Source organism: Ictidomys tridecemlineatus, chromosome 8 (assembly GCF_052094955.1).
Source record: "Ictidomys tridecemlineatus isolate mIctTri1 chromosome 8, mIctTri1.hap1, whole genome shotgun sequence".
NCBI lineage: Eukaryota > Metazoa > Chordata > Mammalia > Rodentia > Sciuridae > Ictidomys > Ictidomys tridecemlineatus.
The window spans coordinates 9053157-9071474 of record NC_135484.1 but is presented as its reverse complement, the minus strand read 5'-3'; the positions used below and the strand labels follow the sequence as shown (position 1 = coordinate 9071474).

The 18318-nt window shown below is 51.7% G+C and overlaps 1 protein-coding gene and 1 non-coding gene across 8 annotated transcripts in view; one reads left to right on the top strand and one right to left on the bottom strand.

The window, feature by feature from the left end:
- Synj2 (synaptojanin 2) overlaps positions 1-18318 on the top strand; it is an 89589-nt gene that overhangs the window by 47763 nt on the left and 23508 nt on the right. For all 7 annotated transcript variants that reach the window (XM_078018827.1, XM_078018824.1, XM_078018825.1 and 4 more), the window contains 9 exons: positions 3877-3938; positions 7172-7268; positions 9563-9735; positions 11138-11219; positions 11954-12103; positions 12177-12342; positions 14131-14322; positions 16618-16699; positions 17431-17571. In XM_078018827.1, the coding sequence (XP_077874953.1) occupies positions 3877-3938; positions 7172-7268; positions 9563-9735; positions 11138-11219; positions 11954-12103; positions 12177-12342; positions 14131-14322; positions 16618-16699; positions 17431-17571 (1145 nt within the window). The remainder of the gene's footprint in view (positions 1-3876; positions 3939-7171; positions 7269-9562; positions 9736-11137; positions 11220-11953; positions 12104-12176; positions 12343-14130; positions 14323-16617; positions 16700-17430; positions 17572-18318) is intronic.
- Positions 6998-7070, bottom strand: Trnaa-agc (transfer RNA alanine (anticodon AGC)). The gene has a single exon. It is a non-coding gene; the product is annotated as a tRNA-Ala (tRNA).

The window sequence follows — 18318 nt, the reverse complement described above, 5'->3', positions numbered from 1 at the left end:
TGAAACCTTAGTTTAATCTTCTGTAAATGGGGTTAGTAATACCAACCTCAGGGTTACAGAAAGGATCGAAGATTAACACAGGATCTGCAACAAGAACGCTCAAAATGGTGGCTGTATTAATAATAGAAAGACATGATAACATCTGGGACGAGCTGCGGACAGAGAAATGCGGTTCTGTGTCCTGAGACACAGCACAAAGACCTGTTTCCTGGGCTGTCTCTCTGACAGGAAGTCGGCTACCCTGGCTGAGCTGTTGATCATCCTGGGGACTTGGGACAGCATCTTGCAGGTTTCATGTGGCATCGGGATCAGAGCCTCTGCCTTGGGGCTGGGACATGACAGTGTTCTGTAAATAGAGCTATGAGGGAAGGCTGAGATCCCCTGGGCCGCTCTGGGCAGGCGGCCCAGGTTGAGGGGCTGGGGCTGGGGTGCAGCTGCCCGGGAGCCCCGAAGGCAGCCTTCTGGATGCGTGTCTGGACTGACTGGGGTGGGGTGGGAGGGACCTCTTAGGTGGGGGAGGCAACCCTGGCAGAGGGAATAGCAGGTGCGTGCTTGTAACCTCAGGGTCATGGCGGCGTGTCCAGGAGCAGCTGAGTTCAATGCTTGGGCTCCTAGGCGAGAGGAGAGGTGGAGAGGTGCGCAGGAACCAGGTTAAGCCGCTGTGTATGTTGGAACTCCCCCAGGGTGGGGCCCAACTGTGCTGTACATCAGGATCACCTGGGGCCTGGAGGGTCGCTCGGTGAGACCCTGAGTTCCATCCCCAGCACCAAAATAAATTTCTTAAAAAATGAAGTAATAAGCTGAAGAATCGCCTGGGAGCTTTAAGCCTCCGGACTCTCGGGCCAAAGCCACATGGATCAGCAGGCTGTGTGGCGTGGAGACGGCCTGCTTTCTGAAGCCCCCTAGGGCACTGCAGTGTTCTTGGGTGGGGTGCAGGGAACAGTGACCGAAGGCTGGTCTGGTAGGGCTGCGTGGCCATGGGAGCCCCCCCACCACTGTGCAACCCAGGCTGCTGCACTGAGGGTCAGCAGGGGGCTGTGGTTAGCCAGAAGTCTCCGTAGTTCAGTCTGGAGAGAGGACTGAGGGAAGGACCCCAAGTGGGAGAGGCTGCAGGTGAACCCTGCCCTCAGGCTCCAGGTGGGAGCAGTTCGGGGAGCCTGGGGATCCTGATGATGATTTCAGTCCCTTTCGAGTGTTGCCAGGTTCTCTGGAGACTTGGACTGTTCGAGTGGCCAACCCCCTCAACACCATGTGTGGTCTCCAGGATGGAAGAAACGACTTTAGGCACCAGACGGGGGCAACTGACCCTTTAGCAGGGGGCGGGGGTGGTGGTGGGGGGCGAAGTAGAGGGAGGGAAGGTAATAAAGCAGGGGACCCGGCTCCAGCGTCCATGGCCAAGGGAGGCTTCACTCTGCCCCAGCTGCAGCTTCTTCCTGAGCTCTGACACATGTGACCTCAGGAGTAGGTGACACCAGAGGAGGGCAGTGAGGGTCAGCACAGGAGTGGGCCAGCAGTGGGGGAAGCGCTGGCAGGGCCGGGCAAGCTGGACTTCAGAGAAGGAGATGATTTCCTGAGAAAATGGGGGCTCCAGTTCCCCTCCATTGCCACCCCAGGCCCCTAGCCACTTTAGAGGCAGAGGGGCCCAGGGCCATCATGGCCGAGAGGACACTAAGGCCCCTGTGGTTCTGTACTGAAGTCCAACACCCTGCTCTGGGGACTTCAGTCCCCAGGTCTGCTGCTTCCTCGCTGTCCCTTTCCTACCCCTCACGGGCATTTACAACCCAAGCCAAAGGGGAAGGGAGCAGACAGGGAGCGAGTCAAAACCAGCGTTGCCCACACACTGGAGCAGGTGCGCGGAGTCATGGCCTCCAGAGCCCGTGGAGGCTCCCTCTGGGCCCGCCCATGAGACTTGCTTCAGCACACTGGGCTGGGCCCGTCGCCCAGGGACCACACTGTGAGAACCACTGGGGCAGCCTTGGAGGTCTTTCCTTGACTCCTCCGTGTTCCCAGGCAGGCTTGTTGTGTGCAGTGGGGGGACAGGAGGCCTTTCCCATGACAGTCATGCCCGTGGAGAGAGACAAGCCAGAGGCCTGGGAGACCCAGGCTTTGGCCTCCATCCTGCTGTTGGCTGCTTAGTCCCATCTGCTTCCCACTGACCCCCACTGATGTTGAGGGGACCACAGACGGCAAGCTGTCTCACCTCGCCTTGTGTGCTGCTGCTTCTCGGCCCCCGAGGGCCAAGTCTCAACCAAAGTAGCCTTTGTTATATAGGCTTGTCGGGAACTTCTCGGTGTCTCTGGGTCTTTCCATGGTGACCCCCGCTGGGTGGTAATCATCAGGGCCCGAGACTCTGCCTCCCCTTCCTGTCGGCACCCAGTACCTCAGCGGTGGGCTGAGCACGTGGTCTTCGTGCCGAGGTCGCAGAGCCTGGAGACCACGCTGCCGGGTGGGGTGTTTGCTGTTGGCTCCACCTTTTTAAAAGAAGAGCCTTGGCTGATGGGGGAGAGACAGTGGGCCTGTCCTGCCTACAGCTAGTCACGACTGAAGGCCAGGCCCCGCGCCTGACTCTGTTCTCGTGTCCCTAGGCTCCCACGGGGGTGGCTCTGCAAAGAGTGGGCTCCTCGCTGCCCCGTCGGCCCAGAGAGCGAGAGGCGCGGTGGGTAGGGCGGCCTTGTCAGTACCGCAGGGCCTGCGCGGTTTTCGAGTCGAGTGTATGACCCTTCCTCAGCCGGGCATTGGTGGGAAAGGAGGGCAGGGGAAACTTGGCAGCAAGATGAAGGCATTTAAGGCTTATCAGTGGATGACCTTGGCTGTTCTTTACTACTGATGGTTGCAGAATGATGATTTTCTGCGACTCCCTCTACATTTACAGTTGATATTCTATAAGGAAGAGCCTTCCCTTCTTCCCTATTTACCTACTCACCCATCCATCCACCCACCTATCTATTCATCTACCTATCTGTGAATCCATCCATCCCCCTGCCTATCCATGAGCTCATCCATTAGTCCACATGTGCATGATCTCAGCCATCTACCTACCTACCTGCCCACCCCCACACCTGTCCATCTGTCTACCTACACATGAACTTGTCCATCCACAAATCCATGAATCCATCCATCTCTCCATAACTATTGTCAATATAGATCCATGGATTTCTCTACTTTATTCCTTAGTTTATAATCCACTACTGTCCTTGTATAGTTTGATGCTCAGGTTGTCCCAGATTTTGCCAATGACACCCCTTCAAGCGCTCTAGTAACAGTATTTTTAATTCGTTTTTTAAAGTGAGTATTAAGGAGGTAGTTGGAAATATTAAAATGAAATCAGATAATGAGTGTAACCCAGATTTTTTTAAGTATTTATCTTTTAGTTACAGTTGGACACAATACCTTTATTTTATGTATTTATTTTTATGTGGTGCTGAGGACCGAACCCAGGGCCTCACATGTGCTAGGTGAGCGCTTACCACTGAGCCACAACCCCAGCCCTAGTATAGCCCCGATTTTACCAGGAATTTGAGGTCCTTGAAAAAGAGAGGAAGCTGAAAATCAGTTTCTCTGCCTTGAGAGTTTGGGGATCTGACATTTGCTTCATAATTTTATCCTAGAATTTCTTTTGTCCATTGGAAGAACCCCACCCGGCAGGTTCATGCTGTAGGCAGGACTGGGCAGAAGCAGATCTGTACTCAAGGCTCTTGGACCTGAGTTGGGAGCATGGTTAGCAGTGTCTGGTGATCAGGGCCTCCGAGCTGGGAGTGGGCCCCAAGGTGGCTGAGGGCTGCCATATTGCCTGGCTGACGGTGAAAAGTGGGGAAACCATGGCCTCCTCGAGTCACAAAGCAGAGGAATCACCACTGTTCTCTCTCCTCGCTGCAGGTGGGCTCCCACCATCTGAGGCTCCACAGAGGCCTGGAGGCCAACGCCCCTGCTTTCGACAGGTAGGCATCTTTGAATGCCATCCGAGGCCTGGCATTCTCCATTCAGGCAGGGGGACAGGGGGCAGCAGGGAGGGGTACCCCAGACCCCGAGTCTAAATCTGCCTTTTTACTTTTGTCCTTTTGCAAGAAAGGAGGTTACAAAATGGGTTTTCACATGCTCTTGGATTTCCCTGAAGATTAGTTTGTGACTTTTTTTAAATCATAACAGTTTCTTCTTGCAATGAACTTTCATGCATTTCCCCTGATTAATAAGGGATGGTCTAAATTATAGGATATAATGGTATTTGGAAATGAGGTGACATGCGTGTGAGGCCACCCTGAGGGCAGGGCTGCTGTGGCCCCCAAAGCGCAGTGAGGCGTCCCTGGACTGATGTGCCAACTCCTCTCCAGGACGCTGCTACTCTCTGTTGTTCCACAGATTTATGCAGAGCCAATTCCTTCTTCCGCCACCCTTCCCACGGAAGGGCTTTCCCTACAGGACACGTGTTCCTCAGCAGTGCTCCGTGGCTGCACTCTGGGTTTGTCCTGCTGTCGCTGACCGCTCTCTGGCTGCATCTGTGTGTCCGAGGAGAGGGCTTTCGGAGCAGGCCTTCCACTGCTCCTGTTTGAGCAGGAGCTTGTCATCTGGGCATGGTGCCAAGGGCCACGGGAGCGCTGACCTTTCATGAGGACAGTGTCTGCGTTGCCTATGCAGACAGTGAAGCTCTCCCCTGTCCACCCTCTTGCTTGGTTGTGGCTGCCATGTCTGGAATCTCCCTGTGACACTGGGGTGTGTCTGACGGTTGTTTCCACCCTGAAGAGGAGGGTGCTTAATCCTCAGTGTCCCCCAAAACTCCAGGTTCCCCTCACAGGAACAGATGGGCAGAGAGAGTGGAGAAAAGCCCCAATACCCAAAACAGCTGGGGCCGGGAGCACCTCTTCATGCCACTGACCTTGGAGTGGGGGCCAGACTCTCCCTGGCCCCCGAGTCCGTGGATAACACCTTTTATCAACGACTGTAATATCGTCTTATTTTTAGATTGAACGGGAGGAAGGAAAAGCCGACTTCCACAGACTGAGCACTGTCCTTGTCACTCGCTCTCCTCTCAGACCTTTCTCCCTGCACCGGTTGTGCAGATGGAGGGCGGATAATGCCATCCAGGAAGGTGGGGGTGTGACAGGATATAGGAGGACTAGCAAGGAAGAGTTTCTCTTCCCACCCTGGAATTTGGAACCAGTTGGGAAGTAGGCACAGATGGAGACGAGGCCGCAGCCTGACTTCTCATCAGCTACACGTGGGGTGTGGCTGTGTAGGGCTTCCTCCCGTCACCCAGGGACCAACCCTCAGAGCTGGCAGCTCGGCCTTTCCCGCCAGAGGCAGAGCCCTCACGCGTCAGACCTCTGGACAGGATCCACCTTCTCTGGGCAGATCCCTGAGCGGGTGAGCCACAGGCTCCCATTTCCTCCTGCCCCATCCCCGCGGCTGTCGGGAGCAGGACTCCCAGGGAGTTCCTCCAAGCAGAGACTGGAACCCAGGAGGGACGCATCCTTAACTCGGCAAGTTAGAGACAAATCCAAACCTACAGGTCCTCTTCAAAACGCATATTCTTTTTACTCCAACTTGTTTACCAGGGAATACTTTTTCTTTGAGCTAAAAATGGTTCTTTTGTGATCTTTTTTTGTTTAAGTTCTGTTTATAAAAGAAACATTGCCATTGTAGACATTGGGGGAAAGAGAAAAATGTTTAAAGAAAAAAAAATTTAAATCATATAACACTCTACCCCTTTAACATCATGGTGTATTTCTTCTGTTTTTTTTTTTTTTCCTTTCTATATTTAGGCATAAAGATCTCACTTTTTAAAAAATATTGTTTAATTGTTGATGGACTTTTTTTTTAATTTATTTATATGTGGTGCTAAGAATCAAACACATTCTAGGTAAGTGCTCTACCACTGAGCTACACCCCCAGCCCAAGACCTCACTATTAAGTTACAATTTTATGTCTAATTTTTACATTGCATCTTTTCCCTATATCTTTTTAAAAAAGCACTTAAGCATTTCTAACATTAACAGTTACTTTTGTCAATTTTTTTTTTAGTTGTTGATAGGCCTTTATCTTATTTATGTATTTATACGCGGTGCTGAGACTCAAACCCAGTGCCTCACACATGCCAGGCAAACGCGCTACCACCGAGCCCCAGTCCCAGTTACTTTTTTTTTTTTAATATTTACTTTTTACTTGTAGTTGGACACAATTTTATTTATTTATTTATTTTTTATATGGTGCTGAGGCTCAAACCCAGGGCCTCGCACGTGCTAGGCAAGCGCTCTACCACTGAGTCACAACACCAGCCCTACAGTTACTTTTAACAAGTTGGCAAGAAAGGATAATATTGGAGTCTCTCCCTAATACTTCAACATGCACATTTAAAAATAGCCTCTGATGCGGGAATATTTTTCTAGAGCCTGCAAGACTTCTTGTACCTTCTTGTTTTGGTTCAACATAATGAAATGCAGAGCTGAGGAGAGCTAAATACTGCTGTTGAGGGCTCGCTGGCCAGGGTGTAGTCTTAAGGATCAGTGCCAGGTAAAATAGGTTAATTTCAGAACTGAGCGTAGTGGTACACGCTGTAATCCCAGCTACTGGAGAGGCTGGAACTGAAGGATTGCAAGTTTGAGGCCAGTCTAGGCAATACAGTATGGCCCCGTTTTTTTTTCAATCTATACATATTGTATTCACAAGACCATGGCTGTGGATTGGCTGTGGACAGAATGGTGATGGTTTATAGAGAGGCCCACCTGGCCGCCTTGTAGAAGCCTGAGGTGCTGTGTGCCATTCCTGGCCCGAAACTTCCATGCAGACAGGCGCTGACAGACCTGTTTCCATGGATGGAGTTTCGAATAAACAGAGGGTGGCTGGGAGGGTGTGATTTTTCTCTACCCCCAGGCTCATTTTTCCACACTCTGGGTCAGTGGCATGACTGGTTCTGGACCTCTGACCCTGAGAGAGTGCTGTTCCTTCTAGTCTACCGCCTTAACCACTCAGCCAGACTATGTAAAGGAAGACTTTCTCTTTTTTTTGGTGGTGCTGGGGATTGAACCCAGGGACTTATGCATGCTAGGCAAACGCTCTACCAACTGAGCCATATCCCCAGCCCCAAGTGCTGTCCCTTCTGCACCTCTTCCTTGAGGTGCAAGATGAGCCAGTCTGGACCCGGGTGTCACAGCATCACCTCCCACCTGCTCTCTTGCAGGCACATGGTACTTCTGAAGGAGCAGTACGGGAAGCAGGTGGTCGTGAACCTGCTGGGGAGCAGAGGCGGAGAGGAGGTGCTCAACAGGGCCTTTAAGGTAACACCTGCCACTGACTTTTCCTCACCTGGGTCGGGAGACAGGCGGGGCCTGTCAGGTGACAGAGCCCTGAGGCACAGAGGCATCTCCAGGGCTTCCAGGAGGGCTCCTGTGGGCCCTGAGCCCTATGGATGGCATCCTTAGATTTCTCCACAACACCAAGCAGGGCAGTGCTGGCTGCCTTGGGCTCTCGATGCATTAAGTCTCATTTTTTCGAGCTGGGGGTTGAGAGAATTTGCTTAAAGTCAAAACAAATCTCCATTTCCCTGAGCTCCCCAAAGCTGCTTTCCCTGATGCCTTCTGCTCTCTCTTGAAGGGTCGCTCTTTAGTGACTGAATGGCACCCCCTGAGGCTTTCCCACCAACCCCAATCCCTTTCCCTTTTCTGCCTTGAGCTTGAAGGAAGGATGTCCTCAGCGCTCCCCCAGCAACTAGTGGCCTCACCTGCTCTTCAGAGCCCAGCTGGGTTCCAAGCAGGATGTCGCCCCCTGCTGGCCAGGTGGCCCCCCGCATCTCTCCCTTTCATTTGGGCTGCTGTGGAAGCTGGGTGCCGCCTCTCGCAGGCTCTTTCCACTTTCTGGTGCCTGGATCAGGGGAGGGCAGATCCTGGATTGAGTGAGGAAGTGGTAGTAGGAGGTGACTCCACCCGGGTCTCCCTGTGAGCTTGCAGTCAACCATGGAAGACTCCAGAATGAGCTTTGGTGGCCTCCTCGTTCCTGGCCCAGACTCCCATGGCCCCTGCTTAGTGGAGAAAGACTCTGGCTGTTTGAAGGTCAAGGAGGTCCCCGAGAGAGCATCTCAGCAGGGATGACAATGACCTCTGCGGCCTCGTCTGGCACTTTGACCCATGACTGGAGGAAGCCACATGGAGCTGGAGTGCTCATGTCCCTCTATAGAGAAAAACCCCATGCTTGGAGCAGGGACTTCCTGGTTGCCAGTTTTATCTGGCCAGACCTGCTTTTCCTGTTTGGATTGTTGCTATGAGCAACAGGCTCAAGAAATCTCTCCCCACCCACCCACTTGGCAGCATTGCTGGCTGCTTATTTTAAGAAAAGGCAGGGGGCAAGGAAAACAAACCCCAATCCCTTTCCCTTTTCTGCCTTGAGCTATGAAGAAAGGACGTCCTCGCTCCCCCAGCAACTAGTGGCCATGGCCCTGACACTGAGGCCAAGGCCTGTTTTGTAAACCAGAGGGCAGGAGATGGCCCAGGTCAGGAGGGCAGGTCCCGCGGCCTGCAGGAAAAGGCAGCACTCCAACTGGAGACCTGGGTCGTGGCCCTAGGGAGTCCCTCAACCAGACTGAGCCATGGCTCAGGCAGGCAGCCAGGACTCGGTGGTTATCAGTCAACAGCTGGACAAGAAGCTGGCTCCGGAAGGTAAAGCCCTAAGCTACCAAACAGCACACTGTTCGTTCCACAGATTTTCTTCCAAGTCAGACTTCCTGGATGATGGCACCATGTACTGATTTACATTCTGGCTAGTTGAAGTGACCCAAAGTCCTTCTGGTCCTTCAAAGTCCTCAGGACCCCTGGCTGGGCAGACACTGGTCTGATCTGATCTGAAGCCACACAGTGCAGGTGCAGTGAGGCCCAGAGGTGGGTGGCCTGGGAAGGCAGCAGTCTGTCCTGGACCCTGGGGTGAGGAGTTCCCGGGCCAGGGAAGCCTTGGGGAAGGAAGGCCTCTGCGAGCAGCCCAGGCTGTGCTTCACCCTTGGGCCTCCGCTTCAGCCCGTTGCTGGCATGTGCCTGGGCCAGGTGGGCTCCTGACCACTCATCTGCTTCATCCGAAGGTTTCACAGGTCTGTGTCCTGCTGGCCACCTCGGCCTGGAGACTGCAGAGCCTACCCACTGGGGCTGGTTGGTGCCTGTCAGGATGGGGCTGGTTACCAGGGCAACGGGAACTGGATTATGAGCTCCACAGCCTACTACTTGCTACTCTTCCTGAGGGCCAGCGCACTTGGGCCCCCTGAAGAACAGAGCAACCCTTCCCTCACCTGTGCCCTCCAAGAGCCCTGCAGGAGTGGGATGTCCCCAGGGAGCCACCCCTGCTCCCGCCTCGTTTGCTCAAGGGGGAACTTCTGCCCTGGTGCAGGCAAGCTGTTCTTTGGAGTTTCTGTCTCCCAGGGCTTTTGACTGTGCTTCCCTTTGGGGGTCAGGCTGAGCAACCCCTCGGTCTTCCACGAGCCTCGGTGCCAGCCCGTGCCTCTAGAAGGGTGACTGGTTGGTCACATGTGGGCTGCGAGAGGAAGGCGGCTGCCCCTGCTCCGTCTCCTCACTGCCCTCCCTTTCCTTTTCAGAAGTTGCTCTGGGCCTCTTGCCATGCTGGCGACACGCCTATGATCAATTTTGACTTCCATCAGTTTGCCAAAGGCGGGAAGCTAGAGAAATTGGAGAACCTGTTGAGGCCTCAGTTAAAGCTACATTGGGATGACTTTGATGTGTTCACCAAGGGCGAGAATGTAAGTCCACGGTGAGTCTCGCCTGCCAGCATCGCTTTCTGCCGGGTGAGGAGTCCGCTGTGGCTCTCGGGAGGTGCCCTCTCCCTGAGGTGTTTCCTTCTCTCAAAGCTTGACTAGTTTCCTGGGTCGTGAGCTCCAGTCTTCTTCCTGCATTCAGAGACCCGCTAAGGAGTTCGGGGAGTAGATGGTAAACCCCGGTTTCTAGAAAAAGAAGCATTCTAAGGACTATCTATGTAAAATGTTGGGCTCAGATGACCATGTGACTTACCCCACCATGACAAGTACCTGTGAGAGCAAGGGGGGACTGTCACCACTCTCAATGGACAGCTTGGTTTAAACCATGATGCCCAAAGCCACTGAGCTATGGGTCACCCTATTCAGAGCTGAGAGAAAAAGGAAGTCCATTTTCTTCACATCACATAAATTGATCCTCATTATTTGCAGATCACATATTTGAGAATTCCCTTACTTGCTAAAAACTTATTTGTGACCCAAGAATTTTACTCATGGCGCTTTGTGATCCTCGGCAGACGTGTTGCAAAGCAAGTGAAAATTTGTCATCCAACATGCATGTTCTCAGTGAGGTCAAAGGAGGCGGGGCTCTGACTTCTTGCTCCGCCCTTAGACCATAAAAGGGTCCTTTCCACTCCTTAGTGCCATGTTTTTCATATTTTCTTGCCTTTTACTGGTGATTTCACTGTTTAACGTGGCCCCCAGGGATGGTACTGAAGCATTTCTAAGCACAAGAAGGCAGTGGTGTGCCTTCCAGAGAGAATGCACGTTAGATGAGCTTCTTCAGCTGTGGGTTATGGGCTCTAGGCCGTGAGACTGGTGTTAACAAAGCAGCGACATACAGACTTGAATTATGTGGGGTTGTGTCCTGATAACCTAGAACTTACATTTGAACATAATATGTCAAAAATATCAAGTCAATGCTGCATTTAATACTCCAATTAACCCATCATAAAAATCATTTGGTGGGACATGCTGAGTCAGAGGCTATCTGTATAAATTTCAGTAAGGTGCTTTAAACAAACACATAAAAAAGGTCGTGTGTTGATGAGTTGATGACATGTGGCCAGAGGCTTGCAGAAACCTAATTGCACTTCTCCAAGAGTCATGCTTAAATCAGTGCTTGCTAATTTTACATTCATGCAGTTTAATAGTTATCCACAGCAACTTATTGCATAGCAAGAACTGGGTGTACTTAGGATGATCCAGGGATATGGGCTGCAGAGAGTGTGTCCTGGGGTCTGTTTGCCATCTCCCGGTATGGGGGTCCCTTAGAACCCATACTTGGGGGTGCTAGTGGTCCTCTCCTAGAACAGGTTTCCTTGGAAGTGGTAGACTTGCCACAGTGCTATGGCTGTTACACATCTCACAACCGTTCTCATCTCTTCCTGTTGTCCTCAGTTTTCAGAAAGGCACTTTGCGGATGAACTGTCTTGACTGCCTGGACCGAACCAACACCGTGCAGAGCTTCATCGCACTTGAGGTGAGTTTTGGGCCATCTGTGTCATGTCCTGTGCCTTCAGTGGGGCAGGCTGGGCCTTCAGCTGCAAGATGGGGGTGATACCACTGGTGACTTTCCAACAATGGGGTTCTCTGTTGGCTGCTTGCCTGTGCCCCTCTGTGCCTTCTTATGTCATGGTCTACCCCACCCCCGGTGCCTGGGACGGAACCCATGTGTGCTAGGCAAACATTCCACCACTGAGCCCCACCCCCGCTCAATAGGCACACTTCTTCGTACATTTTCCAGATACATTCCAGACATGGTTGTCCAAAGGCCCCAAACACCCTGGGGAAGTAGTAGCTCTTGATCATGACTATCACGAAGACACACTGGGCCAGGGCACTGTGAGGCTGGATCTGAGGCCTGGGGAGGGACACAGCTGTCTGCATGGCCCCAGCTGGCTGGCTGACCTCTCTCAGCTATGTCCGGGGAGGAAAGAGGTGGGGTCCATGCCACCTGTGATGACTACTGCTATCTGTCCAGCCCTCCGGCAGTGGTGGTGGGTGTTTATGTATCTGGGGGTCAGGAGAGACTGGGTGGATCATCTGAATAAAGTTGGAGTTGGGGTGGGGAGCCATATTCTCTGCAGCGAGAGCTTCTTATTCTCTGGAGGGTCCAGAACATCTGCAGTCTGTTGAATAAGGAGCTCACAGGGAAGAGTGTGGGGATGGTCCCTCTAGATAGTCAGTGATGACTGTCCTTTATTTCTTCCCCAGGTCCTTCATCTGCAGCTCGAGAGCCTAGGGCTGAATTCAAAACCCATTGTTGACCGCTTTGTGGAGTCCTTTAAAGCCATGTGGTCTCTGAATGGGCACAGCCTGAGCAAGGTGTTCACGGGCAGTAGGGCCCTGGAAGGGAAGGCCAAGGTAGGAGCCAGCCAGGTGGAGAGGGAGGGGAACCTCACGGACCCCCCTCACTCTTGTGTTTTGGCTCGCACAGGTGGGGAAGCTGAAAGATGGGGCCCGGTCTGTGTCTCGCACCATCCAGTCCAACTTTTTTGATGGGGTGAAGCAGGAGGCCATCAAGCTGCTGCTGGTTGGAGATGTCTACCATGAGGAGTCAACAGACAAAGGAAGGATGCTCCTGGACAACACGGCCCTTCTGGGTAATGCGTTCTCACTCTGCCTGCATAGGGGTGTCCACGGCCCTTACGCTGCGTCAGAGTAGTTGGCGTTTGTGGGTAAAGTTAACCAGCCCCACTGCCTGCACCATGTAATCCTAGATGGCGGGTGGCAGACTCGTCCAGAACTTCTGGCCTCTGACCTGTGGTATCTTGATCTGACCAGTTGACCTAAGCATCATATGTGTATATACACACATGTATACACATATATATGGTAAAGTCTTTGTATATAACCCGTGGGCATCATACCGTATATTTAATCTCTAGATTACTTATACCTGATACAATATAACTGCTATCTAAATACTTGTTATACTGTATCGTTTAAGGGAAAATGGCAAATTTAAAGTCCACATGTTTATTGTTTATGCAGTTTTTTCAAGTATTTTCCATCCATGAATTGAATATGTTGGATAGATCTGATGCGAACCTGTGGTGATGGAGGGTAGTTATTTCCTAGTAGCCTGTGCCTTCTGGTCTCTTCCACTTTCTCAACTGGACTATGTTCTACATCAAGAGGAGGGAAGGAAATGGCAGGGCTCTGTGCATCTATACTGTTCTGAAGTCAATGTCTCTAAATTCTAATTCACTCCAGAAACTTCCTCAGTGGCCTGAATGCTTGGTGCCCTTGACAAGTGTCATGTGGCCCGGGGAGCTTCCTGTGAACCTGGCCTGTCCTCTTCTGGCCCAAAGCCCTGTTGAAATAGAGGAGAGGACCCCATCCATTCCTGGGTGGGGTGGACACATCCAGTTTTAGCAAAACTGTCAAGAGTCCATCAATAGCTGGAAGTTCCTTTGGGGAAATTAAAAAGACCTCTTATTCCCTGGAGCCTGGGAAATTTATAGGTCTTACAAAAAAGAAGGGGAGACCCAGCATTTTTTCTCATAAAAATGTTTAAGTTTTATTTTGGAAATTCTTGGTGTTTTTGAAAGAGAAGTGCCCGCATTCAAAGCGGCTTCCCAAGTGTTTTCTACTCTTACCCTTCTACATTATGGGCCACTTATTTGGCTCTTGACAGCCAGGGTGATGCTTAGTTTCTGCTCTGGGTATCAATCTTCTTGGGAGAAGCTGAGCAAAGCACAAGGTGGCAGAGCACAGGTCATCCAGCAGCAAGACCAACGGGATCGGAATCAAGTCACTAGTGTAAAAACTGGGTCTGTTTTGGTTCTCTAGAGAATTGAGACATTATGATGTCATGATTTTTTTAATGCCTTAAATTTAAGGTCAAATGAACAATAAAACAGAACCTTTCGCACACACCTTTCACACACCAGTTATGCAGGATGAAAGGTAGAAAATGCAAAGATGGGGTTTGGGGAAGACATTTCAAGTTATATATGTAAAGATTGAGTGTGTGTGTGTGTGTGTGTGTGTGTGTGTGTGTGTGTGTGTGTGTGTGTGTGTACGTACAATTATATGGTCCACTGCAGTGTTCCCTTGCTTGAAATCTGTGCCTTGTTCTTCTGTGGGATCATGGATTGAGTACTGAGGATGAGACTTGTTCCCATCGTGTCTGAGATTCTCTGTGACCTGATGTCCCTCTGTGGATCTCATTGGGGAAGGGTGTGGAGGGTGAATTTTTTTGCACTGTGTTGCAGAACGGGTATGGTGTCTTTGGTCTTTCATCCCCTCCCTGGGTAGCATGCGAGGTCCACGTGTGTTCAAGCTCTGGAACTGCCTGCTTCTCTGCAGGGAGCCCCTCCTGTAATCCTGGAGGATGCCTGAGGTCTGGGCTGCAGAGAAAGGTGACTTTTCATGCCTCCTAACAGTGACCCCCAGGATCCTAAGAGCTATGACAGAACGTCAGTCAGAATTCACCAACTTCAAGCGGATCCAAGTCGCCGTGGGGACCTGGAACGTGAATGGAGGGAAGCAGTTTCGCAGCAATCTCCTGGGGACAGCAGAGCTCACAGACTGGCTGCTGGACGCGCCCCAGCTCTCCGGGGCTGCCGACATCCAGGGTGAGGCATTCCACGCAACCTGCCATGTCAGGCTGGACTTTTTAAATAGCTGTTGCCTGGAAGAAATTGTTATTTGCCTTTTTCACTTTTAAGATGTTTGAAAGCACCTTCTAGGATATTGCCTAGCAAATTAACCATGTGACCCCTTTCCCTACTGATTGGGGAGTTATCACGGTAGGTCTCTCTTCTCTTCATGTGCAAAGATGTCTTAGGTTTCAGTCATTAGAATTTTGTCAGGAGATGGGGCCTCTAGGGTAGTGCTGCTGTTGGGAGCTGCTGGAGCCAGACCTGCACTTGATATTGCTGCTGCCTGAAAATAAATGTCTCATCCCTGCCTTTCCCCCAGCCAACTTGAGGTTGGGCATTCCCAATCTAAAACCTGAAATAAAAATACTCTGATATTTGAAACGTTGAGCACCGACGTGACATCAAGTAGAAACTTCCACTCCTGTGATGGGTCACAGTTAAAACATAGCTGCACTAAAAATGTATAAAATTGCCTTCAGGTTAGGAAACAAGGTGTATGTAAAACAAATGAGCCAGTCACGGGTGCATGCCTGTAATCCCAGCAACTCAGAGACTGAGGCAGGAGGATCACAAGTTCAAGGCCAGCATCAGCAACAGTGAGATCCTATCTCAAAATAAAAAGTAAAAGGGGCTGGAGGTGGAGCTCAGTAGTAGAGCGCCCCTGGGTTCAATCCCCAGTACCAACAAAAAAATAAATGAATGAAATAAAATGAATGAATTTCACATTTACACTTGGGTCGCATCCCTAAGATACCCCATTATGCATGTGGAAATATTCCAGAATCTAAAATCTGAAGCACTTTGGTTTCAACCATTTCAGATAAGTGATCCTCTGCCTGCAATATCCATCCACTTTTAAGTAGTTATGAATTTGTGTACTTTTTGAGAATAAAATAATTCCAAACTTGACAAATTATCTATCATGCAAGATCCTATTAAGTGCCCTCAGAACTCAAGGTTTGAAGACTTAAATGGCTTTTGCCCAATCACTGTTAACTTGGGGGCCTTGCTTATTTCCACATCCTTGGACTTGGAAAGAGGCTCCTGACCAGGTCTTTGCCTGGGATGACCTGTCCTTATGTACATCCCGTCCTGCCATTCACACCCTCTTGTCTGCCTGGGAGCAAGTGTCCACAGTCAGGGCTCCTGGATTCTCTTATTGGGGGAGGCCCATATTGGCACAGGTGGTGTGTCCAGAAGCCATCTGAACTCCACAGGACAGCCTGGCAAGTGCTGGGGCTGGTCAGCCCTACCTTGCCGAGAAAAGCCCGTTCCTGGTACCACAGCAACCCTCCTCCTGCCTGGAGGACACGTGGGTAGTTACAGCAAGTTGGTGGTTGCTTTGCCAGGATATTTTATTGAGGTGGACAGTAGTGGGCCCATTGGAAAGCCACCAAGTTCAGGAGAAGGATGGAGCTGAACTTCCTGTTGCTAGCCAGGTCAAAGGACAGGTGGTGTTTCCTTTTAAAAAGAGAGAAAAGCAGCAGTAGCAGCCTCATGTTTTACACCAGCTCAGCTGGAAGTGCCAGTGCTCATGGGGCTGCAGAGCAGGAAGTGGGAGCCTGTTGGCCTCTCCCAGTAGAGGCCACTTCCTCCTGCAGGAGCCCTGGCAGAGGTGCCTCATGCTCTGCAGCAGGAACCGTGTCTGGGTTTGATGGCTCCAGTACCTGAGTACCAGAGGACGTGACTGGGAGCGTCAGTGAATGTAAGCATCAGTGTAAGCCAGGAGTTTCTGTGGCAGGTCCTGTCAGAATGGTTCCCAAGCAGCGCAGCACCCACCTTGGCCTAGACCCAAATAATGGTCCCCGTGGAAGGGACCATGTTGGTCACGCATTAGCTGGGTGATGCTGTGCCCAGTGTTATGAAAGTGCTTGGGAAGCACAAACTAATCATGAGGCAGTGTGACCCCTCAGCCACTTCAGGGTCTGGCTTGGAGGGCGTGCCCTCGACACGTAGCGGGAGGGTCAGGTATTTTACTCAAGTTATTTGATTTACTCTTAATAACATCTGGTCACTTTTGTTGAGAAAAAAACAGGTTCAGAGAGATTGGTGCCACACCCTGGGACTTACGTAAGGAAGGGCCACGTGTGATGTGGGCTAGAAGCATAGAGGAGAGGAGGGGAGAGTGGGTTCTAGAGGCTGGTGCCCCAGAGGGGTCGGGTGGGTGGGCCCCTGCAGTAGGTGGTGTGGCCCTGAGGAGGGACATGGGGAGCCTCGTGAACCAGGAAAGCAGGACCTGGTGGTTCTCATTTCCTGCCTTGTCCCCAGATGACAGCAGCCCTACTGATGTGTATGCCGTGGGGTTTGAGGAGATGGTGGAGCTGAGCGCAGGGAATATTGTCAATGCCAGGTAAGGGTTGCGTGTGGGGGGCAGGTTAACTCTGAGCCAGGTGCCTGGTGGGGAGCAGGGCCCCAAGGTCTCCTAGGGCCAACCTGTGGCCCCGACTGTGTGGTTACTTTTGGCTAGACTCCTTTTCCACACTCGCACAGGTGCACTACCCCCTGCCTCCGTCCCTACTGAGTAAGTAAAGGGCAGGAAGGGCTGGTGTCACTGTGCTTTCTGAGATGCTCCTGGGCCATGTGGTGAAGCTGATTCACGCAGCCTGGGGAGTCAGGTGGGTGAGCCTAGAGGGCAGGCAGGGCAGGGCAGGGCAGGGCAGGGCAGGGCTGGGAGGGCAGCTGATTCACATTTTCTGGGGAGAGGTGAGAAAGTGTGAGTGTCAGGAGGAGGTACTCTGTTTGTGCCAGGCACAAAGGAAGGGCCCCAGATGCTGGATTAGCATTTGGCATAGAGCAGCTAGAATCCCCCCCACCCCCGTGCCCCCGCCCCCAAACAAAGGACCCGATTATATTTCAAGTAACTATCTGAACAAATAAACCAACACTGTGGAGCTCTCATGAGAAGGTCCTGGCTGGGTGTTGGGTTGAGGAAGGTGCCACTGTGATGGGTAAGGCACAATTGAAAATATAGAGCTAGTCCCCGGTGGAAGCCAGGCCCGACACCACACGGGGTTGGCAGGTGGGAGATGCACTTCGGCTCACCCTGAAGAGCAAGCACCCTTCCTTCCTTTTCTTCCCCAGTACCACCAACAGGAAGATGTGGGGCGAGCAGCTGCAGAAAGCCATCTCGCGCTCGCATAGGTACATTCTCTTGACCTCGGCACAGCTAGTGGGCGTCTGTCTGTATATCTTTGTACGTCCGTACCATGTTCCATTCATCAGGTAAGAACACCTATAAACACCTGGGGACTGAGGGGCTGGGAGTCTGTGTGTCTTGTTCTGTGATTTCCTCTGCCCTCCCTGGGCCCTTCCACAGCAGGACTCAGGACCTGCCACAGCTGGATAAATGGAACAAAGAGGAAAAAGCTGAATAGGATATTGTCTAGCAATTAAAAAGCCTCAAGAGGAAACTCCCAGCTCAGGAAGCTGCCCTCTTGGGAGGAGCTGCACCGCCCAGACTCAGTGCTGGGCTAGGAAGGGGTCTCTTGTTGGCATTTTACTGACAGGAAACGTCTGAGCAAGGGCTGAGTAACTCCTGAGGAAATGCCAAGCCTCTGGTCTCATTTTGAATGAATTCTGAGTGGAATCTGTCTCACCTCCTTTGTAAAACAGGAGGGTCTGTGTTGGTTCTTTGTCTTGTAATTCGACCAATGAGATCCATGGACACAAAGGGGAAAGCAAGATAACAGGATTCATTAAAGGAATAGAAAGAAAGCAGAGCTCCGCAGCGGGAGGGGCTCCCAAGGCGGGTGGCCACCCTACTGGTGTCTGGTGTCTGTTAGAGGTTTACATGATAAGGTTAGAGGGAGCTAGGTGGCCTTGAAGACATAGGCTAGAGATTTTAAAAACAGTGCGTCTTTGAGTCCAGGTACACCAGGATGTGTCCCCCGTCTAATTGGGAAGTTGACCATGTCCCGCTGGTCACGAGCTGACTACTCCATTTGTAAACTCCTGGGTGGAAGTTTAAAC